At 50.7% G+C, this 27,925-nt stretch overlaps 1 protein-coding gene across 13 annotated transcripts in view; it reads left to right on the top strand.

Moving 5' to 3' along the window:
- Positions 1–2,674: 2,674 nt before the first annotated feature.
- MSI2 (musashi RNA binding protein 2) overlaps positions 2,675–27,925 on the top strand; it is a 357,057-nt gene continuing 331,806 nt past the window's right edge. For 11 of the 13 annotated variants that reach the window (XR_004990791.2, XR_004990790.2, XM_045587338.1 and 8 more), the window contains exons 1-5: positions 2,675–2,985; positions 3,304–3,344; positions 3,690–3,771; positions 4,523–4,607; positions 9,164–9,205. Coding sequence is in view for 11 of the 13 variants with exons in the window: in XM_045587338.1 (XP_045443294.1) it covers positions 2,924–2,985; positions 3,304–3,344; positions 3,690–3,771; positions 4,523–4,607; positions 9,164–9,205 (312 nt within the window). In the remaining 2 variants the exon portion in view is untranslated. The remainder of the gene's footprint in view (positions 2,986–3,303; positions 3,345–3,689; positions 3,772–4,522; positions 4,608–9,163; positions 9,206–27,925) is intronic. The other 2 variants (XM_036454392.2, XM_036454393.2) reach the window with 2 other exon arrangements.

The raw sequence follows: 27,925 nt of genomic DNA, 5'->3' as shown, positions 1-27,925 counted from the left end.
AGAGAGAGGAGGAGAGCCAGAAGAATGTGGGCATCAAGGATGCCAAGAAAAGAGTGAGTTACAAGAAGGGAGTGTCTAACAATATCATGAGCTGTGGAGATTTTAAGGGTGGAGGACTGACATCGTGCTCCCGCAATTCTTCTTATCCAGGAACTACATTCAGTGAGTGAACTGGAGAAGAAATGCATAATAATAATTAATAATAATAATAATAATAATAATAATAGAAAGTGAAAGGGACAGCAGGAGGGAATTTTGGGGGACAATGAAAGTCTTCTGGATCTTGATTATGGTGGTGGTTACCCAATTCCGGGCATTTGCTAAAACTCGTGGAATAATAGAATACAAAGAGCAAATGTTACTGCATATAAATTAAAAATAAGTAGAAACAGTGTAGTAATGGAGATAAAAAAAAAATCTAGTGCTCTCTCAATGACTTTGTAACTGCAGTGCTAGCCCCTCTCAGGTTTTAATTCAGTTCACTGTCAGCTTGGCAGGTCCACAACAGGGAACAAGGACACCCTACTCTTGCCTCGTGAAGGACAGAATAAATATGCAGGCAGCAGAGCCAAAGGGCATTGCACTGGTGGCCAGAACCCCTTTTAGGAACTGACTGGTGGGGGCAGGGTACTGCCTGGTGAGCTTGACTTCTCGGGGACCCTGATGTGAAATGAGGGGGTTGGGTCAGGAAGGGCCTTTCTACCTCTGATGGTCTGCAGTTCTAGTATAAACATCCCAAACACAATCCATTTAGCTCTGCTGTCTGTCTGCATTTTTAAAATTGAGAATAATAATAAAAAAACAACAATCACTGTAATAACAATGGGCTCTTGGACATGTGAGACCCCAGATGATTTGGGAAGCAGCTTTGAAGTGACAGAAAATACCGGGGCTTGTGGTATAAAGCTTTAACGCACCTTCTAAAAGTCATGTGAAGTCATGATTGATAATAAGCATGACCCTTCTAGGTTTACAGTGAAAAGGGGACTTTTACATTTGCTTATCTCAGTCCCTCTTCTCAACTCATCAATCCTGACAGGGAGAAATTATCTCGGTTTAGGAAACAGGGAGAGTAAGAGAGCCTGGTCCAACAAGCTTTGGCTGGTGTTGAGATTTTTCAAATCTTCCACTTTCCCAAGACCCACAGTGGGCTTGGAAGTTTTGGTATTGAGTGTATCCCATTGTGTCCTAATCCTCTGACAGTTTAATGAAAAGTGTTTACTGGGCATCGATTCATGCTTAACACTAGTCTGAGTGTTCGGTGAACCACAGCTTTGTTGCCCCTCATGCTACATTAAGTCAGGGTATTGTAATAATTTAAAACAATAAGGATAATTGTTTTAAATACCCCATAAATTGATCCAGCCTGAAGTTGGCCAGCCTGGAATCTGCTGGAGAAGTGTGAGATGCCTCTGGGAAGTTCCCTACCAACGTCACCTTTATGGAATTTTTCAGGGAGAAAGGGATGAAGTCAGTATGAAGCACCTACTGTGTGCCAGATGCTGCAGCTGCACCACACACACAGCTCCTAAGGTGGCAGGTGGTGGGTGAGAGGAGTGAGAGGGGGGTGTCTGAAGCTACCCTCAGCTACCTCCCCAGATGGTGGGGGGTCTTGGGCTATTTTAATCGCAAGCATACGATCTCGGTATAGAAACTAAAGTATAATGGAAAAGTTGGGAGAGGAATTTCCTAAAATAACTTCCCTTCCCAGTCATCCCAGAAACCCTTCAAAACTAGTTTTTTTTTTTTTTTACTATATACAAAATTTTGCTTTAAATCTCAATCGTTTGACCTTGACCCCTATAAACCTATTTTATTATTTTTTAAAACGCTGTATGATTAGCGTGGAAATGCTTTCTCCGGCGCTTTCTCACCACTGGAATCGCGTCAGTTTCTCAAAGTTCCAAAATAACCTTTCCCGGGCACGGATTCGGTACCTCAGCCGGGGAAGGGCGGGGAGCGGCGCAAGGCTCGCCGGTGTGGAGCGAGAGCCAGAGAGAACTTCAGCGCGAAAGGAAAATAAAACTTGTGGCTGGTGTGTTTGTGCGAGAGAGGGTCTCGGCAATCCCGAAGCCCCCGGATCCCGGGAGATCTCGGAGGGGGGGGGGGCGCCCAAGGAAAGCCCGGGTTCGGGTTTGATCCCGACGTCCTTGACCTAAATTTCCGCGCGGCGGCTGGAAAAAGGGCGCAGGAGCGGGCGGGCGCCTGGTGCCATCCCCGGATCCCGGCCGCCGCGGCCGGCGAACTTGAATGGAGAGGCCAGTCCGGCGGGGGCGGGGGTCGTCTTCTCCCCGTGTCCGAACGGGGATCGGCCGCTGGCTCCCCGCGCCTCCCCCCTTCCCCGATCCACCCTCTCCTCGCAGCCCATGTGACCCGGGAAAAGTCGGGGTGCGCTCCTCACGCCCGGCGCCCCGGTTCGCCCGGAGGCCGCGGGGCCCGCGCGCCGCCCCCGCGGGTCTGGCCGCGGGGCGGGCGGGGGGGGGGGGTGCCGCCTGTGCGCGCGCGGGCGGGCGGGGGCTGCACCGGGGTGCGTGACGTCACCGGCATTGGTTACACGACGTTATAGAACTCCGCCCCACGTGCGCCGGGAGGAGGGGGAGGAGGCGGCGGCGAGGGGGGTGGGGAGGAGGAGGGGGAGAGGTGGGGATGGGCTGGGGGGGCGGGGACGGGGGGGTGTGCGAGCAGCGGGGCTGAGCTAAGCCGAGCCCACGTGTGACGGCTCCGCCGCCGCTGCCCCGGCTCCGCCGCTCGCTCGCTCGCTCGCTCGCAGAGAGATTCGGAGGCGCCCGGGCGGGGGGGAGGAGGAGGAGGAGGAGGGGCAGGAGGGAGCGGGAGATCTCGGGGCTCGGAGTCGGCCGCCGCTCCGCTCCGATCGCCGTGGGGCTCGGTTTTTTTGGGGGTGGGGGGGCGGGGGGGCTCAGATATGGAGGCAAATGGGAGCCAAGGCACCTCGGGCAGCGCCAACGACTCCCAGCACGACCCCGGGTAAGTTTCCAGCCGCTGCCCACCACGCCGCCGCCCGCCCGCCGCGGGCTCGCTCTCCTTGCAGCGGCGGGGACGGCGGTGCGCGGCGCCCGGCATCTCCCGCGCCCCCCCGCCCGCGCGCCCCTCCCGCGCGCCCCCTCCCCCCGTGGAAGTTACACACCTTTGGATTGCATTTCGCCGTCACCTTCCCCCCCCACCCCACCGCCCGGCTCTCGCTCGAACGCTCCCCCCCTGCTTTCCTTTTAGCTTTTGTAAGTTACACGTCAAAATGGCCGATCTGACATCGGTGCTCACTTCTGTTATGTTTTCTCCCTCCAGTAAAATGTTTATCGGTGGACTGAGCTGGCAGACCTCACCAGGTAAGGGAGGGAGGGGGGGACGCCTGGGTCCCCCCCTTCTTGGCTTCTTTATTGCTCTTTGTTATCCCAGTGTAGGAGCACCCCCCCCCCCCCCGCCATTGGCTCCCCACTTCTCCTGTGCAAGGTTATTATTATTATTTTTTAAAAATAGCAAATCCTTTCTGAGCCCTCTACGCGACCTCTGTTGCCGAATTTCCCCCCGCGTGTGCAAAAAAAAAAAAATGCAAAAACAAAACAGAATAACAACAGAAAACTACTTTTGGTTTTTGTCCTTGATCAAAATTTGCATTGCTTCCCCCCCCCCTTCTTCCCCCCACCCCCATCTCTCTCTTTCTCTCTCTACAGATAGCCTTAGAGACTATTTTAGCAAATTTGGAGAAATTAGAGAATGTATGGTCATGAGAGATCCCACTACGAAACGCTCCAGGTAAACCATTCCCTTCTGGATTTTTGCCTTTATTTTAGAACAAAGTTGAAGTGTTATTTTTGGAGGTGTCTTAAGTAGCTAAGCGGATTTAGAATGGGGCTCAGGGCATGTGGCTGGTTTCGAACGTCGCTCTGTTCCACCCCCTCCATCCCCATAACCTCAAAGGTTATTATGAATTGGGGCTTGAACTCTGTCTGGCTACAGAGATCCCCAGCTCTCCGTCTTTTAAGTCATTTTCCCCGTCGCTTCTTTTTTTCTCCTGTTTAAAAAGGACATTCAGCTTCATTCACTTTCCACGTAGTTTTTTTTTTTTTTTTTTTTTTTTTTATAATACATGCTTTTCTTCGCACTCCCAGCTCCCCAAACTCTTAACCCCCTGTGAGGGAGCTGGACGAATGTCTCCTAAGTGCCGGGTTTTCATCGGAATAAAACAAAGCGTTAAGAAAGGAAAGGGGAGGGGGAGGAGGAGGAAAGGAAACTGAGGTGGCGAAAGAGTGGAGACACCAGCTTTTTTCCAAGTTACCTCCACCAGCTCGGCCCCGTCCGCTTCCCCCATTAACCTTGGTGTAGTTCCTGGCGAGGCGGAGGGCTGCAGACCCGAGGGCGATTGGAGGAGGACTGGGGGGGGGGGGGGTGAGGAGGGGGCGCGGAGGAACTTTTGCTCCCCATTCTGCAGTAGGGCTCCCTCCCTGTTGCTTTCAATGGTGTCACATTTTCTTGTTTGTTTTTCTCCCTCTTTGTCTCATTGCAGAGGCTTCGGTTTCGTCACGTTCGCAGACCCAGCAAGTGTAGATAAAGTATTAGGTCAGCCCCACCATGAGTTAGATTCCAAGACGGTAGGTTGCTTTTTCCTTGTTGTTGTTTGTTGCCCCTTTTCAGGACCAATCTGAGCATTGACAGCCCCACTTAAAGGGACAGTGCCTTCTTTTGCTTCTGTGCCGAGAGCCAGGTACTTTTAAAGCAGGGCTGGCAAATTGGCACTAAAGTTTGCTACCATCGCTCGGTGTGGGGTTTTCTTTTTTAGAGCCTGTCCGTCCCAGTTGCTGCCAAGCTAGACTTGGGGGAGGGGTCCGTTGGAGGGGAGGTGGTGCTGTTTTCAGGGCCAAGGGGCCCTGCAAAGAAACTCCACCACCGAGCAAAGGCAACTTTTCTTTGTCAGCCGAGGGAGCAGAGAGGGAGCAGAGAGCATGCTTAACCAACTGTGGCTGTGGGAACTGGCTTTCAGAAGGCACAGCCTGCTTCCTGGCTCAGGGACCAGGGGTCAGGAAGAATCCAGGGGGGCGTTAATCCAGATCCAGGCAACAGGTTCCTCTTGGGGCACTTTGGTTTTGGAATGGGAGTTGAGAAGGAAAGGAGACGCTCCCAGGGCCAAACTGGGCATCCAGTGGCTGACTCCAGATGGCGTGAAATCTAAGGCTGATAAGGCCTTGGGTTTCAAAGTGATTTGTTTTTCTCCTTTTCTTTCTCAGATTCTTTATTCTGAATGTGGGTACTTTTATAGCATTAGAAGGTTTTGAAGCCCGATGTTAAGGGCCGGGGAAGTCTCGAGGTAGAGGCCAGAAGAGAAAGGGAAGAAAGAGGATCGGTATAGAATAATACATTTAATGGGGTGTGTGTGCATGTATGTGTAGTATTTTATTTAGACCCTTGTGTTGGTTCTGTGCTCACCCCCCTTCCCTTTATATCTTCTAGAATTTTCCCACAGTTTTTATACATCTTGCCAAAGCAGGGGACCTGAGGTGACATTGGGATGCAGTGCTCGGCTACTTGGGACTCATTTCTCTGGTGGGGTAGTGGGACAAGGCAAGGGACTGGGTTCTAGTCCCAGCTGCCCCTTTAAAACTTCGGGACGTTGTTCTCTGCCTCAGGCCTCACTTTACTCTTTTCTAAAATAAAGGTGTGGAACTGAGATGATATTCCAAGTCCCTTTAAAATTTTTTTTTTATAAATTGAGTTTAGAGAGGAAGGGAGAGGGAGAGAGAAATAGAAACATCAATGATGAGAGAGAATCACCGGATCAACTGTTTCCTGCAAGCCCCCTACTGGTAATTGAACCCACAACCGGGGCAGATGCCCTTGATTGGAGTGGAACCCGGGACCCTTCAGTCCGGAGGCTAACGCTCTATCCACTGAGCCAAACCGACGAGGGCCCCCAAGTTCCTTTTGACTTTAACATTAAATAGAAGAAAAATAAAACAAAAACCTGACCACTTTCGGTGTGCCTGCAGATTTCCCCTCTTTGGATAAGACTCCACACCCTCTAAGTTGCTTTATTAATTGGACTGGATTTGCCATAGTCCCGGCCCAGCCTTTTGACCCTTTTAGGTTATATAATTTCAGGGACGATCATATGTAGGATGATAATGGATATTTGAAGAATTATTTTACTCTTTGATTTTTGACTAGACATTTTAAAAAGCTAGTAAAATTAGAGGGCAAATATTTCAAAGCAAATCCGGGAACGTATTATCCATTCCCTCTCCCCACCCTGGGCAGGCGACAGAGGATCTGGTTTCTGCAGTAGCTGGTGGGTCATATCCCTCACTATCAGGTGCAAAGCCTGGCATTTCCCCTCCCTAATTGTTTGTAGACATGTTTTAGTTCCTACGATCTAGTATAACATAGCTTTTGACTTTGTTTCAACCGTTCAGTGCAGGAGGCAGAAGCGGTTGGTTTATTGACATGGAAACAGAGGATCTTGTTTACCGTTACCTTAAAAGCTTTGTTTAGGTAATGGCCATTCACATCCAAAATAGTACCCTAGTCTTTTCCTAGAGGATTTGTAGCTACAGTAAGTAGAGCTGAACCTAACTAACTAATGTTTTAATTTTTGGTAGTTTTCTTTCTTGTTCGTTTTTTAAAAAAAAATAGTTGACAGGGACGTGCAAAAGGTTGGGATTTGCCATGCTTACCTTGACCTGTCCTCTCCCTTAGAGCCCTCAGCACACCGAAGAGCTCCCATTGTGGAACACACGCTGTTATCGCAATATTCAACATGGGAATTCCAAATTGGCTTTGAGTTTTGTAATTTTAGAGATATATATATATATATATATATTTTTAGTGCTCCATTCTTCCCTTCTCCCAGTCCCCTCCAGCTCCTGGTCTCTTCCCTAACATGTCCCTCACCTTTTACCCGACAAACAAGATGACTTCTTATTGCAATTGTGTGCCTGTCAGCTAAAAAAAAAAAAAAAAAAAAAAAAGAAAAAGAAAAAAAAGAAAGACTTTGAGAGTGTTTACGAAGAGACGTATCTGTCTTAGGCTGGGTCAACAGAATGGAAATCCACACCTGTTGTATTTCTCTCGTAGACAGCTCTAGTCAGTGCTGAATACACCTGTAGATGCGGTAATGTTAATCTCGATGAAAGGATAGTTTCCTAGATCAGAGATTTCTCTCTTTTAGTGTTTGAAAACTAATCTCTCATTTCTCAGGTGATGTTGAAAGGTAGAAAACAAACACGCTGCAGACTTTTGTTAGGTCTTTAAACCACTTTCATGAAAGGGGTAGGTCTTCGTATGTCTTACCCGCTGGGGTCCTAAGGGATGAGAAGTCTGCGAACAAGAATGATCCCTCTGTGCTTTCTCCCAGAGCACTACTCTTATTCATTTACTTAACCCCCTGACAGAACTGAAATCAAGGTTCAGATTTACATTTTAAAAGGGAGGAGGGATATTTTAAAAAATATATGTATTTTATTGATTTTTTTTTTACAGGCGAGGAAGGGAGAGGGATAGAGAGTTAGAAACATCGATGAGAGAGAAGCATCGATCAGCTGCCTCTTGCACACCCCCTATTGGAGATGTGCCTGCAACCTAGGTACATGCCCTTGACCGGAATCGAACCTGGGACGCTTGAGTCCGCAGGCCAATGCTCTATCCACTGAGCCAAACCGGTTAGGGCAAGGGGGAAATCTTAAAATGAGAGGCAAAGCCTATAAATAACTACATGGTAGCAATATTCATGCCTCTCTCCCCATTGATTTTCACCTAATGACTCATGACATTTAGAAATTAAATGAAAATCAACATTGGGAATCTTTTTTTATTCCTTCCCTACCCATATTTTCTACTCAACACCTTTCCCCCAGCCTATTAGATTCAGACACTTCCATGGGAATTGTTTGAATTTTAAAGCCAGTCCCTGATTGAGACTCATGTTCTGTAAGTGGTCTAATCTAGGGTTGAGGATGTTTTCCCACTGGGATTGGGGTTAGGGCAGGAGAATACCCTGATTGTTATGCTATATTCTGATTTCTTTTTTTTTAGTAAAACTTTTTTTTTTTTTTACCCTCTCCCCTTGATGATGTTTATTTGGGTTTGGTTGCTTATAGAATTTTATTTTATTTTTTTTACTCACCTGTGATTTTAAAATCCAGGTGGATGTTAGCTCATGGGTTTCCTTTCTTTTAGTATTATTATTATTATTATTATTATTATTATTTTTTTAATTTTTGTCTCGTTACCTTTTTTTATCTTTTTTTTTTTTTTAATATATTTTATTGATTTTGTACAGAGAGGAAGGGATAGAGATAGAGAGTTAGAAACATCGATGAGAGAGAGTCATCGATCAGCTGCCTCTTGCACACCCCCTACTGGGGATATGCCCGCAACCAAGGTACATGCCCTTGACCGGAATCGAACCCGGGTCCCTTCAGTCCCCAAGCCGACGCTCTATCCATTGAGCTAAACCGGTCCCGGCAGTAGTAGTATTATTATTTTTAAGAACCAAGTTGGGCTCCATAGCTTTTACTACCTGTTTTCTTTTGAGATATAACTACAGAATAAACAATGCCTTTGATTAATTTTAGATAACTCTTGCAAAAACGTGTGAATTAATCCCTGCAGAGTATTGCATTGGATGTCTATGGGGTGTTTTTGGATGTCATTGATTTTCAAAATTTTTGGAACCCCCGTCCCCTCCTGTGTTGTTTAGTTCTCACCGGGGAAAAGAAATACCATCCAGCTACCGCTGGAAGATTCTTACATTTAATTTTCAGGCTGTGATTTTTTTCAGTGATTACGTTCCCATCTCTTCCTCCTAGCCATGCACTGCAGATTAGATCGATGCACTCAGTGTCTGTGTGATTCGGTATCTGTAGGCCCTGGCCTACATAAGAATCCATGAGGTCTGGTTCATTAACAATATCACACATTGAATACCATGGTGTAGGACATTTCAGAAGGGCTAGCTCTGTTTATTACATTTTTGGGGAGAAACCAGAATGTTTGGATCCAAGTTTAAAAACTTTTCTTGGATTGCCCCGAGATGTTACTACTGGGTTCAAAGCCTGAGAAATGAGTGATTAATACATAGGTGATTAATCATATATATTTTTTTCCTCTCCTGAAAGGATTGCAACTGACTCCCACTTTTCCATTTTTCTCCTAGATCGACCCCAAGGTTGCATTTCCTCGTCGGGCGCAACCCAAGGTAAGTAGGAGAACTGGCAGTAGGATGGTAGCACTCAGACACGGTTGCCAAGGACTCCGGGTTTCAAACACAGCCCTGGCAGTGCGGCACTGAACCCCAGTGCACACGGCTCCTTCCTGGCGGCAGCACATGGCTGTGAGAGGCCAGGCCCTCGGAGATGACCTGCGTCTGCGAGTCAGCCGCCCGGAGGTGGGTTCTGAGCATACCGCCGAGGCAGGGACCGGCCCGAGCCTCAGTGGGAGGACACAGCTCCGTCCGGTGCCATATTTATGCAAGTGTTCTATTTATTTGTTAAGCATTGCCAAGATCATATCAGGAAAAGTTGGGACATTTCCTTGTGACCCTTTTTGGAGGGTACTCGTCGGAGGCCTCACAACGTGGAGTTTATGGAGAGGAGGAGACTTTTAGCAGCTTGCCCTCTCCTGGGAAAAACAACCTCGTAGACCCGTAAAGCCCTAAACCTGCCTGGGGAGCCTGTGGATGTCTGGGTTTCGGGTTGGCTGGATAAGTTAAGGGCACCCTTGAAACCCGCTGGGCTACTGCTCTCGCAGGTGCCGGCGCCTGGGCAGAGAAGTCCTGAAAATGTTGTAAGCTTGTCCGAGTGGTACTACAAGGCTTGCTTAAAGGCTTGAGACGGGCCTTCGCTTTTCCAGAAGTGTGTCGCTAGTAGTTTTCACCGAGCTTGCCAGGTGTGGCTGTGGGAACACAGCTGCCCGAGCCCGGGGTGAAATGTGAAGGGCTTACGGCTTACCTTTAAATTTGCACTTTCGAATTACACTTTTTTTTCTTTCTTTCCTGTATAACATTGGAGGAAAAACTTGATCTGCACCTTGTGGCCTTGGCATTCTTTTAAGGAAAGGGGAAAAGGTGAAGCTTCTGATTGTAGGTCCTAAAGAAAATGGGCTATGGCTTTAGCAAACTCAGTTTATTTCTTTAAGCTCCGTCTCCCAGAAGTGGCACCTTGTGATTGTGTTCAGGGAGGAGTGGTTTTGCACGTTAGCGAGGAAAAAGTTGGAATTATGGATGGTATTTTGAGAATTTCAGGTCTGATTCTGCCATGAGATTCTCTCCTTTCCTCTCTTTTTCCTTTTCTTCCTTTCTTTTTAAGGAAGCACAAATCCCTAAAATAGTGTGAAATACTTTTTTTAAGGCATTTCCCCCCCCCCTAATGTTAAGCAAATAATAGGAATTAACGAGCCAAAGCAGTTTGATTGTTTCTTTACTGAGCACAAACTTTGGGACTATCTGAACTGCTTAAAGGTTGCTTTCTGAACTCTGAGTGACCCTTGACATTGCAGAAGGCTTCCAGAATAAGCAGCATTTCCTGGGTTTGGGAGAATTGCTGTTTCTTCCCTAAGTGTGAATCTTCGTGTTTCCAGGTTAGTCATTTGATCACCCAGAACTAGGGTCAGATTACTCTAGAGGGAAACTGGAAAAATCCCTGACTTGGTCAAACCATGGGTTGGACTTGTTTTCTCCTCCCACTTGCTCCTCCCCTCATTTTTTTTTTTTTTTTTTTTTTACAAGAAGGCGGTATTTTTTTTTTTTTTAATTAGATGAAGGATTTAGCATTTTTAAAAATTTTAAAATATATTTTATTGATTTTGTACACAGAGGAAGGGAGAGGGATAGAGACTTAGAAACATCGATGTGAGAGAAACATCGATCAGCTGCCTCTTGGGGATGTGCCTGCAACCTAGGTACATGCCCTTGACTGGAATCCAACCCAGGACCCTTCAGTCCACAGGCCGACACTCTATCCACTGAACTAAACCAGTTAGGATAGGATTTAGCAATTTTATTTTATTTTATTTATTTATTTATTTGGATTTAGCAATTTTAGATGCTTCTTAAAGACAGACTTTTTAAAAGATGTTTTTATTGATTTTAGAGAGAGGAAGTAAGAGGGAGAGAGAAAGGAACATCAGTGCGAGAGAGATACCTGGATTGGTTGCCTCCCATTGAATCCACAACCTGGACATGCGCCCTGACCGAGAATTGAACCGGTGACCTCTTGGTGCATGGGATGACCCTCAGTCAGGTGAGCCACATCAGCTAGGGCATATTTCATTTTAGTGTATCATGGCATTTGGTCTTTTCAATGATGCATTCAACTTGAACACGAGACAGGATATTTCTTAAACTTGTCAGTATGTACTAGTACACACACATATCACCCCCCTCCCTCCCCAACCCGGAGTCTGGGATGTTTTGGATGAATGTCACACGTAGCTGTGAAGAAACAGTAAACCAGTTGGGGAGGGACATCTTTCCATGGGGCTCTAGGGATTTTATAACAACACCTTGTTTCTTTATGACACAATTTACAAAGGACTTTCCTATCCATTATCTCCACCTGAATCTCAGGTCCCGTGACATTGAGCAAATTGGCTTCTCTCAGTCTCAGTTTGCTCATCTGTAAAATGGAAGCGATGACAGTATCTCCCTCAGAAGGTGGTTGTGAAGAATAAAATCCTGCCACAGGGTGAGGGCCTTGTCACTCACCACCATCACCACCACCACCACCACCTTTATTGTTGGGTTAATCATTTTTGTTGTTATTGATATTTTCAAGCTGGACAGCCTGACTTTTGATCCCGGCTGTGCCTCATTTCAGCTGTATGAATTTGGGCAAAACCATTGAACTTCCCTGAACCTTAAATTTTACCCATCTTGTTGAGTTTTTGTGCATATTAAATAAATTAATAAAGGGAAAGTACTTAAAAAAAGACGCGGTGCAGTGTAATACCTATGTATTACCTGCTATTTTTACTGTTATTTTAATTAGACCCCCTCACGCCAACTCAGTGAGAGGGCTGATAATAATAATGATATGACTTGAAGTGCCAGGCATGGTGGAAGGGACATTATGTGTATAGTAACTCATTTTGTCTTTACCTCTGTCCTGTGAGGTGGATGGAAGCACTACCTCTGTCTTATAGATGAAGAAACCCAAGTGCATGTGGGTTGAGAAGTGTTACAGGGAACCCACCCAGGCAACCTGGCTCCAGCGCTGGGCCCTCTCCCAATGTGCTGGCCTGGGGCGGGCGGGGGTTGGGGGGTGGGGAGTGGGTAGCATTGTGTCCCCTCTCTGCAATGGGCAGGAGGTGACAGAGTAGTCATCAGGCAGAACCACAGCCAGCATCTCAGGACTTGGAGGTGCCACCCCTATGATATCATCCCATTGTGTGGCACTGTCTGCTAGCAGCTCTCCATCGGACCCCCAGGGCATCTTCTCAGGTGGTGCTGGGATTGCTCAACCCCAGGGAGGCGGCTGAGGAGTTGGCGCGGTGTGTGGTGGTTGGACAGGGTGGGGAGAAAGCACCTTCCTCGTCCACAGTTCTTTTCTGATAGAATTTGAGCCCAGCCGCGGGGATTTCAGACTCACATTCGTGTTGGAGGCCAAAACCCGCTGGCAGGAATAGAGAACTTTAAGTCAAGACTTATTTATTTCTTGTTTGTCTCCCTTCAACAAAACTTCGGCGTGTGCGTGTTAAGGTCCCCGGGGCCAGGTGAGCTGCGCCCCTCCTCCTTGACCGGGCGAGGAGCTTGCCGGTGACATGTCAGCGTGTGTTTTGGTTCCAATTCACTTCAGCGCTTTCTGGCCGCCCCTCCTTGCTGACACTCGCCGGAGAAATATTCCGTGGAGGTGTTAACACAAGACCAGTGGAAAGAAGCTGTAACTTAAGACGAAAGAAAATCCCTGGCAGTGAAGAACAGATTTCGTATTAGTACTGTCGTAATATTCTTTAATGTATCACATAAATAAAAATCTGTTTGGACCGGAATTTTAACGAGCAGCCGGAGGAAGGGTTCTGAGTCCCGCCGTTCATTTATCCCCCTTTGCGATGTAAATGCTCAGGCCCCGAGTGAAGCGCGCGGGGCCTTTATTAGCCAGCCGAGGGGCCGCTCTTGGGAGACCCGTGGCCGCTAATTAGCGAAGTGCATTTTGATCAGAAGGAGATGGGCCTGTTCTGTATCTGCCTATTTCTCCAGATGATCATTTCATTTTGTGAAATATGTAAGAGTTTCCCCCCTCTATCTTTTTAAAAATTAAAACGGTCATGCTACTCTAAAAAGATGACTTAATTTGGAGCCGTTGGAGGAACGGAGATGATTGGGATCAATCATGTCACATATCCTTCCGTCCCTTTGGACCGATGGGCCGGCAGCCCGGAGGAGTTCTGTCCGAGCTTGTGGGTTCTTTTTCTAGTAGGACAAACGAAGAGAGCAAGAGTGAGTCTGGGCACAGCTCACTGCCTGCCTTCGTTATCCTTGTGTATAAGGAAGCCCTCCCCGCTGCTGCCATTTTGCTCTTTAAGTCTCGGAGGCCAGAACCTTTTCCAGTTGCCTTCTGTGGCGGCTGGTGACCCCAGGCGAGTTTCCTGAGCCCCTTCTGGCCTCAGTTTCCTTCTCTTTAAAACAGGGATCGTGTGGTGCTTACCCTGGAGCTGCAGGAAGGTTCTGTCTGGAACCTGGCAAAAATGTCTGCTGATGTGACTATTAATTGAATTATTTCTGTGAAATAAAAAACATAGGATGGTGAAAAGGCCCGAAGGACGTTCCTCACGGGGACGTAAGGCCCCCCGATGGCGGGGGGCTGTTGCTTTTCGGCGGGTGGCAACGGTTAAGTGCGCGAGTGGAAACCAGCCTGCCTCCCTCACCACGGAGGCGGCTGACACCCAGGCAGGTTGTGTCCGCCGCCCGGTCACACGGCTGCGTTGCGGCAAGGCTGGGCTGGAAGGCCGGCTTCTGTTCCCAGGAAGGTTCTGTGGAGCAGGCCTCCAGATGGGTGCGTCTTCCACACGCACCTCCTGCTCCGCGCCTCCTGTTCCGGGGGAGCGGTTTCTTGGCAGCTTCTCAAGGGCGAGGGGTGAGTTTTCGGCATCTGGCCTTCCCCACTGCTGCGGGTCGGGCCGCGCTAGCGTCTTGCCGTCTTGGATGATCCGCAGCTGTCATCTGTGCAGCCACAGCTCACAGACCGGCGGTGGGCCTCTGGTTCCCAGCGGGGGAGGCGGCGGCGCGTCTGCAGCCCTCGTCCCCACCGCCAGGACCCCGGGGGTGAGTGGCTCTGCCTCTTTCTCATGGGGGACAGCAGCTCCTGCCTGCGTTCCTGCCAGCAGCAGGTGTCAGCTCAGGGGGAGGGGCACCCCGCCCTACAAACGTCCTTTCCCGGGCTCTGCCTTTCCCGCGTGCCCTTGTCTCAGCGTTAAGGTCATTCTCCTGCGCTCTGTGTCGGAGGGTTTGGCGGATGGGTGAGACTTCCCCATCCCGCATGAAGGGAGCATGAGGAGGAGGGCCCTCTCTGAGGAGCCGGCTGACCATCGTGGGTGCCCCTTGAGGCAGCACAGCACCCCTTCTTCCGGGCCTGCTTTGTATTTTTAAACCTAAACATTCTTTGGCGAAAGCACCGCCGGCAACACGCAGGGAGATGCGGCTCATTACGTGTGGCCTCTAGTTGGATCCGGAGTATTTGTTTCTTAAGAGCTTACTTAATTGTTTCTCACTGCTGGCTCTGCGTGTGTCCGCTTTGGGGGGTTCAGGACACCCTCCTCGGCTTCCTGGTGCCCAGCGAACCGTCTATGAACTTTTTAGCCTGATAGGGACCGTCCTTCAGTATCTGTCCCGGGGGGAGGGGCGGGGTCTTCTTTCAGCTTATTTCCCTGACTCATCCACCTTCTGCTGCCTTGAAACCGAGTGTCTCCCTTCCCCGAATAGCTGTCCTTTTGTGGATCTCGTGTGCTCTGCCCTTCTCCTCTCTACTGTCAAAAACAGGCCCTCTCCCAAAGCCCAGCCTCATCGTTACCTCTTCCGCACAGCCGTCCCTGCTCCCTCGTGGACACCATACCTCTTCCTCTGGATCTCCACAGCTTTCCTTTGGTGGTAACCCTTTTGACCGTCATAAGTTAGCAAAAACATCCACTTAGGCACTGTGCTAGGCATTCATCCATTCACCTACTCACCAAGCGTTACTGAACTCTTTAAAAAAAAAAAAAGTATTTTATTGAGTTTTTATAGAGCGGAAGAGAGAAGGATAGGAAGCTGGAAACATCGATGAGAGAGAAACATCGATTAGCTGCCTCTTGCACACACCCCCCACTGGGGATGTGCCCGCAACCAAGGTACATGCCCTTGACCGGAATCAAACCTGGGACCTTTTCAGTCTGCAGACCAATGCTCTATCCACTGAGCCAAACCGGTTTCGGTGCATTCCTGAACTCTTCCTGTGTGTCAGGCCCTGGGGACAGTGTGGAGAGTTAGGACAAAGGCCCCACCCTCCTGGGCTTTCACTCCTAGTGGGCCAAGTTAGCAGCGAGTAAACGCACAGGCACTTCACCTGCCAGTGGGTGTAAAAACTTCCACGGGGCGGGAGTGATGGGAGGGGTGGGGCTGGTCCAGATGTTTCCGTACAGTCATCCGCCACCTGAGTATTCCGTTATTATTTACCACGTTTCTGCTCCGCACCGGGGACCGCGGTAGGCGCTTCAGTCTGCGTTTTATGGTTATTTGGGTTCATGCCTTATTGCCTCCGCTGGACCATAAACTCTAAAGGTACAAGCATATTTTACTAGTAAAAAAACCCCTTAGCTTTTAATACTGCTCTTTTGTTGCACACCTTGGGTCTCCGTTTAGATAGAACGAATGCAGAGGGACTCAGGGAGCACCGTGCCTGTCTTCAGGGGTCTTACCTCCCTGCGGGGAGGAAGGGCCTGTGTGACGGGACAGGACGCAGGAGAGGACACAGTAAGAGAGGTAGTGACAGCGTGTAGAGGGAGGAAGAGTGCAAACAGCTTCTTGGAAGCGCTGCTCTTTGCCCCAGATCCTGAAGAACAGGTAGGAAGGAAGAATGGCAGGAATGCAGTGTTCCTACCAGGGGCCAGGAGAGGCCTGGGCGTGCGGCTGTCCTGTCTGTCTGTCTGTCTGTCGCAGAGGGTGTGTGCTGCAGAGTGCTCGGGGTGAGGCATGGAGAGGAGGTTGGGGCCGGGCTGTGGAAGGCCTTGAGTGCCGGGGAAAGCAAACGAGTTAGTCCGTGCGTTACTCGGTAGGTGCCAGGAGCCCGCCGTGTGTGCGCGGGGTCACCGGGAGGCTCCGGGCCACGTTAGGAGCTCTCGGGGGCCCACCTGGAAGCGGGGGTCGCACACAGGACTGTGGCCGATGCTTCTCGTCCCGGGCTTGTGCCTTCGGCGGAATTCACAGTGCATTCGCTCTGGCTGTGGACCCTCCTCTGGGAGCGATGCTCTTGGCAGGTACCACCCCTGCTCTTTGGGGTGTGTGGCAGCTACAGAAAGGCCCCGTCATTCTCATGTTTCCATCTTCCTCTCCACCTCCTTAACAAGGCGCCGTGATGCAGACAAAATTCTAAAGTTCAGCGCTCTGTCCTTGTCCAAGCTGTGCCCGTGACCTTCCCGTACGTAGGCAGCGAGGTGTCACTTCTCGGTATGGAAATCACAGGTTGTCTACATGACACGAATGTGTGAGCCCTGTGGCTCGGAGCAGCCTGACCTGGGACGTCATACGTGGTGTCTGCCTGGCGTTACCGTGGGCTGAGCGGCTGCCTGTGGGGAGCAGGGGGTTTTGGAATCGCAGCCTCTGCTTTCTGTGTGGAGTGAGAGGTGTGAGCACCTGTGGTCTGCGGACGGAGCCCCCGTGGTCCATGGTAGCCTGGGTGGTTGGTTCGTCCGGAACAGGCATTCCAAACACAACATGGCGTCCCTACTCTCCCTCTCTCTCAAGGGGAGATAGCATCAGGCTCCCAAGCTGGAAAGTTATTTTCCAGGTTGCGTTCCTGGCTGCCACCCTTCTCTATTTTAGCTTTGCGACCTTGAATAACCCAAAAGAAAAATTCTAACTCAAAATAATGGCTGTTGCCTATTGTGAGTCAGTGTGTGCGAGGCACCCTACTGAGCCTCTGTATTCTTAATCTCCTTTCATTTCACCCCTACCGCAGTCCTTTGTTGATATTATCTCCACTTGACAGATGGATAAACTGAGGCCTAGTGAAGATAAGCAGCTTTCTTGGGGCCAGAGAACTGGTAAGGATCAGGGTTGGTGTTTGGGCCATCTGAATTCTGGGTCCTGGCTCCAGTAACCTCTAAGCTCCTCTGCTAGGGGGTGGGGGCTCCATCTAACACGACTGAGTGGACTTCAGGTTCTTGGAGTCTGCCTGACTGCTGTACGGTGCTCAGGCCAAGGAATAAAACTTGTTATCATCTGGCCGGGAAGCTTCAGGTTAGTTTCTGTTGCCTGTTTTTATAAAAACCTGATTGCCATAGTTAAATAACCTTATACTAGCTATGGAATTTTGGACAAATAATTAATTTTTTTTTTGGCCTGCATTTCTTCACCTATAAAATGGGGCTTTTAAACAGTACCTTATATTATCGGAGATTACATGAAGGGCCTCGGGTGATATCTGCACATAGTAGGTCCAGATGGCGCTGCCCAGATCACAGGAGGCCCTTACCCAGTAGCCTCTTGGTTGAGCGGCACTGTTGCTACTTTCTAGGGATGATGATAGAACAGCATGCGTCGGTGGGTTGGCCTGCTCCCGGGCTCCTGGCTCTCACAGGGAAGATGCTTGCATCCTTTATCTTGGGGATGCTCAGCGGGCACTGGGAATTCATTTCCTTTTCCCTATCTGATGCTGTGTTTCTGCTGCCTCGGAGAGCGAAGTCCTGGGGCGCAGCTCGGGGACAGCTGAGACCCCGCTGTGTGAGAGGTCTCCCCCAGCCTCCTCTCTCCCAGCCTTGGTCTTTATCTGCCTGGGGGCAGGTCCACGGAGGAGGGATCTGAGAGCATCACATTCATTTATTTGTCACTGGCTGTGACAGGCAAGTTAATGCTAATGGATTCTTTTTTTAGCCTGTTGTCTGGGACGAGTTTCTCCCCAATGTCCTGAAATCTGAGGCATTAGGGGAATGTGTAACTTTTATGGTAGGGGAGGATTTAAAAGATAAATAGGGTTTTGTGTGTGTGTGAGGGCCTCAAATTTAGGTTAGGGGTGAGAGCGGGCAAGGGAGCATCTTCTTTCTTAAGAAATCCATTCAGAGCCCTAAATTGCTGTTTCTGTTTCAATTATGTGACAATTTCAAGGGTTTAGAAAAATCTAATAAAAACGGTCTTGATGATGCATTCCGGGGAGAGAGCGCTTTAGAAGATCCAGGAGAATAAATTCCTCAGGGGTCAAGAGAGTCTCATTCCTGCCACCTCGGGCCTCCTTTCGTCTGGGCTTTTACATTTTTATTGTTTTGAAGGGCAGAAAACAGTGTCGGAATGTATTCAGCGCTTCAGCCGCCTATCCTCCACCGAAATGAATTATTCTCTTTGGGCGACTGGCAAATAGACGGGCCGCTGCAATCACTAGCGCCTTTATTTTTTTTTTTATTTTTTTTTATTTCTTAAGCTGGCATGTTGTAAATGACTTTCAGAGCATGGTCTGTGTGTGTAGGGGATTTTGAAGAAAGCACCAAGGAGAAGAAACGGGAGGAGGGGGACGAGTGAGAAGAGAGACTCTGTATCAAAGTTTTTTTCTTCTCGGTCTTCTGGCTGCCTGCGGGAACAGAGCACAGAAAGACCTGCTGTAGCCAAACGTGAAGCTGGGTGACATGAGCGAGGTGACCGCTCTCAACCCTCACCTAACCTTAGGTTTCAGGACACCTGGTGGGAGGGGGACAAGGAGCCCCGGAAGCAGAGGCTCTCCTGCCTTGCTTGCAGCCCAGTTTGCTTCCATCTGCATGGGTGCACGGGCGGCTGCATGTTTTCGCATGCATGGGTGCCTGCGTGTTTTTGCGTGCTCGCCCTTTGTTCCTAAGTCTCCCGATGACAGTTTTCACACCAAACCCTGCTCAGTTTGCTGCGATAGTCCCCATCTGTTCCCACCTACTGGAAAGTAAAGTCTTAAAGGGAGAGAGAGGCATTTGTTTTACCTTCCGGGTCCTTGGCTGGAGCTGGGGCGGGTGGCCCGGGAAGCTGAGCGCACAGAGCCGGCGCCGTGGGAACACCAAAGCCGAGGGTGCGAAAAGTCAACAGCCTCCTCTCTGAAGCGGATTCCTGGGAGGTGGGAAGAGAAAACCTGTTGGTGTACAGTGTTTTTTTCTTCTTTCTTTTTTAAGGCCCTAGCCTGGTATCATTTCATATTGATGGTATAAATGAAACATTGCAACAATGGCTTCTTAAATATTTTAGTGCCTCGGAGACTGCTCCCCGTTTCCATGTTGCGCTTGTGCAAGACTTTTCGGTTACTCTGGAAAAGCTGCCACCTCTCGGGCAGATAAGCCGGTAAGGAGGTGAGAAAGCTGGGCATGAGAGGACCTTGGGAATACCTGGCTCCGCCTGGTCTAGCCGCGAGGCTGCTATCTCCCACGTTATTCCTCGTCTTGGCTTTGGAGTGAGCATTTTAAATAGTAATGGGCAAGTGTTTAAAACTGCTGTGAGACCTTAAATAAAAAAGTTAGATAGGACCAGGGCAGGGGGTGGGTGGCTAGAAAGACAGTGTGCCTTTATGGATGCATATCTTTTTGGTAAAAATCCTTTTCAACTCAGTTCCCTCTGGGAGAGCTCTCAAGTCTGTCACTTTTGCAGCTCAAGGCAGACAGACAAACAAAAACGTTTAAGCTTCGCACATCACACTTCAAAACCAACCAGGAGTTTCCCCGTCTGGTCCACCTGGGAAGAAAGGATCGGAGGAGGATGCTTGAACGAGGAAAACACGGGGCAGTGGCTGTCCGTGAGCCTGCCCACGTCTGTTTTCCAAGCGGATAATTGGTCTCCGTAAGAACTTCTGACTTGATTAGGGGGCCCTCAGGAAATTAAAGTGTGTTTGAATTTCACAAGTGTAATTTTAATTACACGAATTCTGCGTTTTTCACTGGGGACCCAGGTTCAGAACTTGTTTTCCTGTCCTAATAGGGGTAGTGAAGCTGACTGCGGCAGAGAGCCTTCCTCACCTCGCTTGGAAAATAAAAACCCACGGGCTCGATCATTGTTTCCCCCCCGCGGTACAGGATGTCCAGGTTAACGTCCACATACGTCCCATGCCCTCGTTAAGAGAGAGTTTTTTTCGCTGGATCCACACAACTGTGGAACTGCCTGACGCCGTTGGGGGTGGGGGCCGGGAGGAGCTCCTCATTATGAATTTTTCTGCTGCACTTGCCGAAAGAATTCAATTAAAGTTCTTCTGAGCGCAAGTCCTGCCTGGGTGGCTTGTGTTTGGCACGCTGCCACGTTAGCATGTTATCACCACATCATCCTGTTTGCTCGGAGCCCGCGCAGCCGCAGGGTGAGCTCTTCCAGCTGCCCCTCTCCAGCGCGGCCCCAGCGGCTTAGGGGAGAAGGTGCCCCGGAGACAGTCGCCCGCGTTCTTTTCCAGGCTGTACGGAGGTGACCGAGAGGGCGATCGGACCCCCCCATACCCCCGGGCGTCCCAGGAGGAGGACTGACTGTGGGAAATGCATTGTGGGTTTGAACTCTCGAATCCTCAGACATCTCTGTCCGTGCAGGGCCTTTAAAAGCTGCCTAGAGACCAGCTCTTCCGGCCTTGGGGACCGTCAGCTCAGATCTTGACAGGAGAGCTTGAGGTGAACACTTGCTGGTGATAGAGAATCACAAAACCATCTTGTGCATGAGCTGCTGTCATTCCGGTTGGGGCCTGAAAATAGGGGAAAAGAAAAGCTCCAGATGCAGGCCTATCCCACCCCATCCTCCTGCTTGCATCCAATCGCCGACTCCATCATTTTTCTTCCTTTCCACTGAGGTGGCACGGTTTCCCACTGGAGCGCGGGCTCTGGGACCAGGCAACCTGAGTGAGGAGTCCTTGCCCTGCCCCTTGCCAGGCGTGTGGCCTTTTGAGCAAGTAATCTAACTATTCTGTGCCTTAGTCTTGTCATCTGCAAATGGAGATAGTAATCTCCTTCATGGGTTTGTCGTGAGGATTACATGAATTGACATACGAAGTGCTTGGAAGGGAGTCTGGCGCACATGAGGTGCTGTGGATGTGAGTTACAGTGTTGTTAGGAAGAGTGACAAATCCAACGGCAAGTTTGGCCAAGTGCCGATCGGCTGCCTTTCTCTGTGGTTGGAGAACTGTAAGTGCTGGAATCTACTTCCTTACTTATATCTGTCTTATGCATTGAGAGATGCAAAAAAGTATGTATGCACACAGGGATGTATGGACCGTGAATATAGACAACAGGTGGGATTGTGGTGTAGTTTGCATTGAGATATGTGTGTGTGCTGCAAGGAGTGAAGCATGTGGTTTGGTATGAGCACAGCCTCTGGGCTCCGAGGGACCTATTAATACTTTGGATTTTGTTGCTTCCCCCGTGACTCTCGGAGCTTTGATTCTACTCCTAAAGCAGCGGCGATAACAGAGTTGAGGGTTTGAAATGAGACACTATAAATAAGGTGCCGTTGACATTTAGAACATGCTAATTCCTTCCCCCATAACCAGAGAGGTTTTTTTTGTTTTGTTTTGTTTTCTTGCATCTCGAAAATGAGAAAGATAGAGTTCTGCTCTTGCTGGAGGTGAGAAAAGCAGATCCTGAGGAGAGGGTGTGGCTGTCCTTAACGCTACACGCACGAGGGCTGTCTGAGGGGCTTCATTTCACAAAGCCCGAATTTCCAACGGTAGAGAAATGCCTTAGACGGTGTCCACAGCCTTTGGAGGCGGGTTTGTTCCTTGGACGCCCGGTGGGATGGGAAGTGTAGGGCTGGATGGCTGAAGAGGTTTGGGAGATGCTTGGAAGGAGGAATGACTCCAAGGAAATGAGATTCCCAACCACGGGTGGGGCTGCTTGGGAGGGTGGGAGGACGTGGGGACGGGGGATGAGCGTTGCCTTTTCATAGAGCCTTTCGCTTGGGGACACGGGACTCTAGGTTGTGGACTGCAAACCCTCGAGCCCCGTCGTGTGAGTGGAATACACTGGGCAGAGCTCCAGGAGACGCCCACAGGCCAGCCTCAGATCCAACGGGTGCCTTCGCATACCCACAGTTGTCCAGATCTCCCGGTTCGTTTCCAAATTAGTCCCCTCTACTTCCTGTCGGCTGGGTGGAGCTCACCAGGCCACGCTGGGAGCCCGGCACGAGATTGTGATTATAGGTGGATCCCGGGAAGGGAGGGGCCGTGTGTGAATGTTAGTGTGCAGGGGATGGAACGGGGTGGTCCGGAGGAGGGAAATAGTAGATTACATTGACTAATTATAGGGAAAAAGCCATATTTGCTGCTCCATTAAGTGATCGCTAGGCTATGAAGCAGTTTATTGTAATTACTGCAGAAACAGCAAATAAGTGTTGTGTTTGGAGTGAGGGTCTCCAGGCACCCCCACCCCCTTCAGCGTTCCACGCCCACTGCCCCCCTCTTCCCTCCCCGCCATGGTCTTTCGAGGTAAAGGGTCTGGGGACACCCTCATCTCAAGGATGGAGGTGGAGTCTTGGCCGGTTTTCTGCTGGTTTATTTAGACGGACAAGGAGGCCCTCTTGCCTGGTCCCTTCAGAACCTTCCGTAGGGTTTTTACGTTTCCTCGGGATGAAGGAGGAGGGACCGAGCCGTGCCATCATTGCTATTCTTGCCACAGTCGTTTTAATTTCAGCGCGCGAACGTGGCGGGCTGCACGGCCAAGTCTGCCGAGTTGCGGGCTGTGTGGAGTTGTGATTGCTTTCCTTGATGATTTCTTGTTCAAATCAGCGGTGCTCTTAATTTTCCAGATGAAGTAAAAAGAAAATTGGCGACTCCCCTCCCGTCCTGTGTCTCTTCCTCCGGGTTCCCTGAGCATGACTCTGATTTGGAGGGTTAATATTAATTAGGAGCCGGTTTCGGCCTCCGTGGCTCCAAGAGGGAGCTTCAGCTGTTGTGATGAATGTGGCTCCTTTTTTGCGTGTGTGTGCGTGTGTGTGTGTGTGTGTGTGTGTGTGTGTGTGTGAGAGAGAGAGAGAGAGAGAGAGAGAGAGAGAGAGAGAGAGAGAGAGAGAGAGAGAGAGAGAGAGAGAAAAAGTTTCTGATGTAAAAGCCAAAGGAATAAGTATATAGAGAAGAAGATGAGGGCCTGACCCCTCAAGAAATGCAGCAGCTTCTAGCTCCTCAGACAGGAACAGGAGAGAGCAGGGGCATCTGGAAATTCTCCCTCTATTTCCTGCTTCCTCCCAGCAGCATGGGGCCCTGACCAGCTTGCTGCCGCTGCTCTATGCCTCAGTTTCCCTCGCTGTAACTGAAGCTCATTTCTTTTTTTTTTCTTTAAATATATTTTATTGATTTTTTACAGAGAGGAGCAGCGAGGGATAGAGAGCTAGAAATGTCGATGAGAGAGAAACATCGACCAGCTGCCTCTTGCACACCCCCTACTGGGGATGTCCCCGCAACCAATGTATATGCCCTTGAGCGGAATCGAACCTGGGACCTTTCAGTCCGCAGACCGACGCTCTACCACTGAGCCAAACCGGCTTCGGCTGAAGCTCATTTCTTTCTTCAGTTTTTCTGAAGAGCATCCCCTGTGAGGGCCGGTCACAGAGAGACGCTTCATTTTGTGCTGAGCCTCGGGGTCCTGTGGGGGCAGGGGGCGGACAGGGTAAGGGTGGAGAGAGCCGGTGAACTCTGCCGCTCGGTTGGGAGGCAGGAGTCCTGGGGAGGAGGTGGCCTGCTCTCCTCAGGCTGGATCACCTGAAGGGTCTTCCTTGGGCCTCTGGGTTTGGGCTGGCTTTCTTGCTGACAGGGTGGCTGGGCAGGAGGGAGAGTGGCTGACCATGGGTGTGAGTTGCAGTTGCAGGCGTGGTGGGAGAGACCCGGCTTCTGGTTCTTCGCTCGGCGCTGACAAACTGAATGTGGACCCAGGCTGGTTGCCTCACAGCTTCATGCCTCGGTTTCCTCCGCTGTAGGCTGAGGAAGAACGAGGGGAGAGTGCTGGGAAGCAGAGGTGTAGAAAGCAGGCAGTCTTAGCCTAATCGTTACGGCATGACCTGACGTTGCGAGTTCTCGCTGTTCCCATCTGTCAAGTGGGATAATATAATATAATACAGTCTTTACCTTAGCGGGGCGTGGCAAGCATTGCGTGTGACCGTGTTCATAAGTGCTTAGCGCAGTGCCTCGGGGTGTCTAGCGCGTTGTATGTGGGAGCTGCTTTTCCTGTCCCAGCCACACGGCGGCCTGCCTGGAGAAGTTTCCCGAGAGGATAGCCAAGGCGGGGCGAAGACGGGGCCCCATCAAGGACACACTCGAGCTGCACGGACTGACTCTGATTGGGAGAGAGACCCACCACACAGCAGGTTTCTGGACCTCCGATCCTCAGCCGGGCCCCGAGCTGGGGTTGGGAGCTGGGACTGAGATCCGCTGCGCTGAGGAGGACACGGTTCCTGGGTTTGCATCGGGCCGTGGACGTGTTCAGTAAACAGCTTGGTGTGGGACCCATCATTGGAGGACAGTTACCATAAATGGTGTAAATATGCGTTGGCTGTTCAGGGTCACCTGTCGGCTTTTAGTAAGGCTTCTGGGGGAAGGATGTTGAGGCTGAGCTTGAAGGGTGAATACAGGTGTGAGCAGGGTGGGCAAAGGGTATAGGATCAGGGTGCATTCTGAGTGTAGGCGGGAGGTGGGGACAGTGAGGCTGGGCCCTGTGCTGATCTTGTCCTAAGAGGATTTTTAAGAAGGGACGGGAAATGATCAGTTTTGAGTTTTTTGTTTTTTTTTTAAATATATTTTATTGACTTTTTACAGAGAGGAAGGGAGAGAGAGAGAGAGCTAGAAACGTTGATGAGAGAGTAACATCGACCAGCTGCCTCTTGCACACCCCCTACCGGGGATGTGCCCGCAACCAAGATACATGCCCTTGACCGGAATCGAACCCGGGACCTTTCAGTCCGCAGACCGACGCTCTACCACTGAGCCAAACCGGTTTTGGCCAGTTTTGAGTTTTGAAGAGAGACCACTGACAGTCTGTGGAAAATGACTTACAGAGCCCCAGGCAGAGGTGGGGGGATCGGGGAGTGATCTGTGTGAGAGGAGATGGTGGCCTGGCCGGGTTCTTGGCGGTGGAGCCCAGTGGGTGGGTTTGAGGTGTGCTTGTGGACTGGAGCAGCCGCGGCGGGGTGATTTGGTCAGCTGAGTGGCGGGTATTAAAGGGCCAGGCAAGTTTGGCTTGTCCTCTGTGGACGGAGCCCCCAGCTCCCACCTTGGTATGAGCCTGGCTAAGGATCGTAAAGTTAACCCTTTACCTGGAAATCTGCACACTTTTGGATGTACCTCTGGGGGTAAACTTTTTTTGAGCGTGCACTGTGCTAAAATATTATATACCTTATAAGTCATAGACAAATAATTACAAATAAATAGAGATGGAAAACAAACAAACAAAAAGCCAAACACAAATGAAATTTCTAGTCTTTCCCCCCCAAACCTTACTTAGCCCCAGGGAGCCATTCGTGAGTGTTAGGGTGGGGGTGGCTTGGTTAGATGGCTGCTGGGGAGGAGCGTTCTTTAAGCCAGTGGCCCGTGGGTGAGTTCTGCTCAGGCCAGGGGTCCGTGGGGAGGGCCCACATGGTCTTGTTACCATGTGGGGGCCGGTGAGGCAGTGTAACCCCCCCACTTCCGCTCTCCCCGGAAGTGGTCTTGGCAAAATCCTAGGAGGTGTGTGAAGGCTCCCTGGGGGCTTGGTGTTAGCTGTCTGTGTGTGCTCATCTCACAGGAACATGTGATCAGGCTTATTGCTTTGTGGCCCAGCGGGTACCTATCCTGTCCACCCAGAGGGCCGAAGGCCACAGCTGTCCATGAAAGAGCAGGTCTCACGCAGAGAACACGGAATAAGGAATGCAATGCCACTTCCAAGCCCACCTGGCCTCTCTCCCCCTTTTGTCTGCTGGGTCGATAATAATACTCCCCTGCTCAACTCCGGAGGCTGCGAAGGACGCCGAGTGGGTTGTTCTGTCTTTGCAATCCCCATGTTCCTCTCGTTGCCTCTCCCAGCAGTTTGGTAGAGCTGCTCTCGCTCCAAGGCTGGATTCTCGGAGACTGATTCCGGTCCAGCCCGCTCCATTTAGCGCTTCCTTCGAGCAGAACCCAACCAGGGACCTCGCCTTCCAGAGAGTGCTTTGAAAAGCCGTGTGCCCCAGCAGACTGCATTTCAGTGCAGCCGTGCTGGGCGAGGCCGCTGAGCTGTTTTTACATATGAGAGGTGAGCAAATCAAAGGGGAGCCCGCTCTGCCTCACTGAGGCCTTTTGTGTGGAAAGGACCTTCTGGAGCGAAGCGTCAGGCTGACTGACAACTGCCAGCGCTGCCAGCAACACACCTGCTCCCTGGGTGACTCCGAGGGGCACCAGGGCCCAGAGCACATGAGAGGATGCCCAGAACCGGAGCCGAGCAGCCCGGCTGAGATAAATCGGCCTGGAGATCTGTCTTCAGCTCGGATGTCTGCAGAGCTAGGTGGAGGCAGCTGGCTGAGAGCATCCACACTGAGTCTCTCCTTGCTCTCAGGTCCCAGCCTTTACTAGTGTTTTCTTTGGGATCAAAGCAGGGAGACTACAGGTTGCCACTCCAGGGCTCGGTATCAGACCATGTCGGTGTCCCTTGCTTTGTGACCTTGGGGTTTGTGTCTTTGCGTGGGGTGACTGGGGTGGGAGGCGTGTGGCGGTCTGGAAGTCAGAGGGAGCTCTTAGAAACCCCCAGAGAGGACTTTGTGAGGGAAGCAGCCCGGACATCCAGTCCCTGTTTTCCAAGGACTGCCGGATAGGAGTGCGAGGAGTCGGGACGTTTCTGTCTGTTAGCCTCGCTGCTCCTCCTGGGGGCTGCCTGGAGGCAGTTTCGTTCTGCGCGGAGTCAGGGACAGGCCTGCAGAGTCCCTGCCTTAGCCGGCCGGCCGGGTGACTAAGACCAGGCGGCCCCTGAGCCGCACTCCGTGCTCAGGTGCCCAGGAAGCGCGTGCGTGGCCCGCTTGGCTCTCAGGAGTGGAGGATGTTGCTTTCTGTCGGACGAGTGTCCGGATCTCAGAATCGATTTTTGATGACAGCGTTCCCCCATGTCCCCGCTTCCCCTCTCTGCTCCTGTGTGTTGTAGGTGGGAGGAGGGTAGGGGGTGTATAGGAGGGAAACATTTTAGCTTGTCTTCAGGTTTTGCATCCGTCGCTGTCACTCTAGGCAGATGTTCCTAGAGGATCCTGAAGGTTTTCTAATTGAGCCTTTCACCTCAGCGACAAGACAAAAGCTCCTCCTGTATGCTCGGTGGGGGCAGGGAGAGGGCAAGACGCTCTTCTTTCGGGGAAAACTTGTCTGTGGCAGAGGCTGGCCGGCCGGGTGGCTGGGTGGCCGCTATTAAAGGTTTAATAACTGAGGAGGCATCTGGGCCCCTCGGAGGCAGCCAGCCCTCTGGCCGAGACGCGTTTGCTTTGAAAACAACGTGTTCACCTTTAACTGCAAACGGCTGTGACGGGAGTTGTATTTAATTTTAAATTGCCCATGTCCAGCAGCCCTCTGTTACTCTTCAAACAATAAAATGTTTTTCATCTTCCTGCAGCTGTGTGCTCCGTGTGGGGGCCGGCCCTCTTTGGGGGGAGCGGGAACTCCGGTACCCCGCCCCCCCTCCTTTTCCCTTTCAAGCTGGCGGGGGTGTCCAGAAAGCAGGTTCCATTAGGTGTGGAATCTCCACCCACAAACCCTCCGGAGGGAATGGCCGGGAGGTTTATAAGCAAAGGCCAAGGGGGGTCAGGGAGTAATGGCGGCCCCTGGGGCCCCAGTGCTTCCTCCTGGCA

Source organism: Pipistrellus kuhlii, unplaced genomic scaffold, assembly GCF_014108245.1.
Source record: "Pipistrellus kuhlii isolate mPipKuh1 unplaced genomic scaffold, mPipKuh1.p scaffold_m20_p_28, whole genome shotgun sequence".
Classification (NCBI taxonomy): domain Eukaryota; kingdom Metazoa; phylum Chordata; class Mammalia; order Chiroptera; family Vespertilionidae; genus Pipistrellus; species Pipistrellus kuhlii.
Note: the sequence above shows the minus strand (reverse complement) of the source record. Positions and strands in the feature narration are given on the sequence as shown.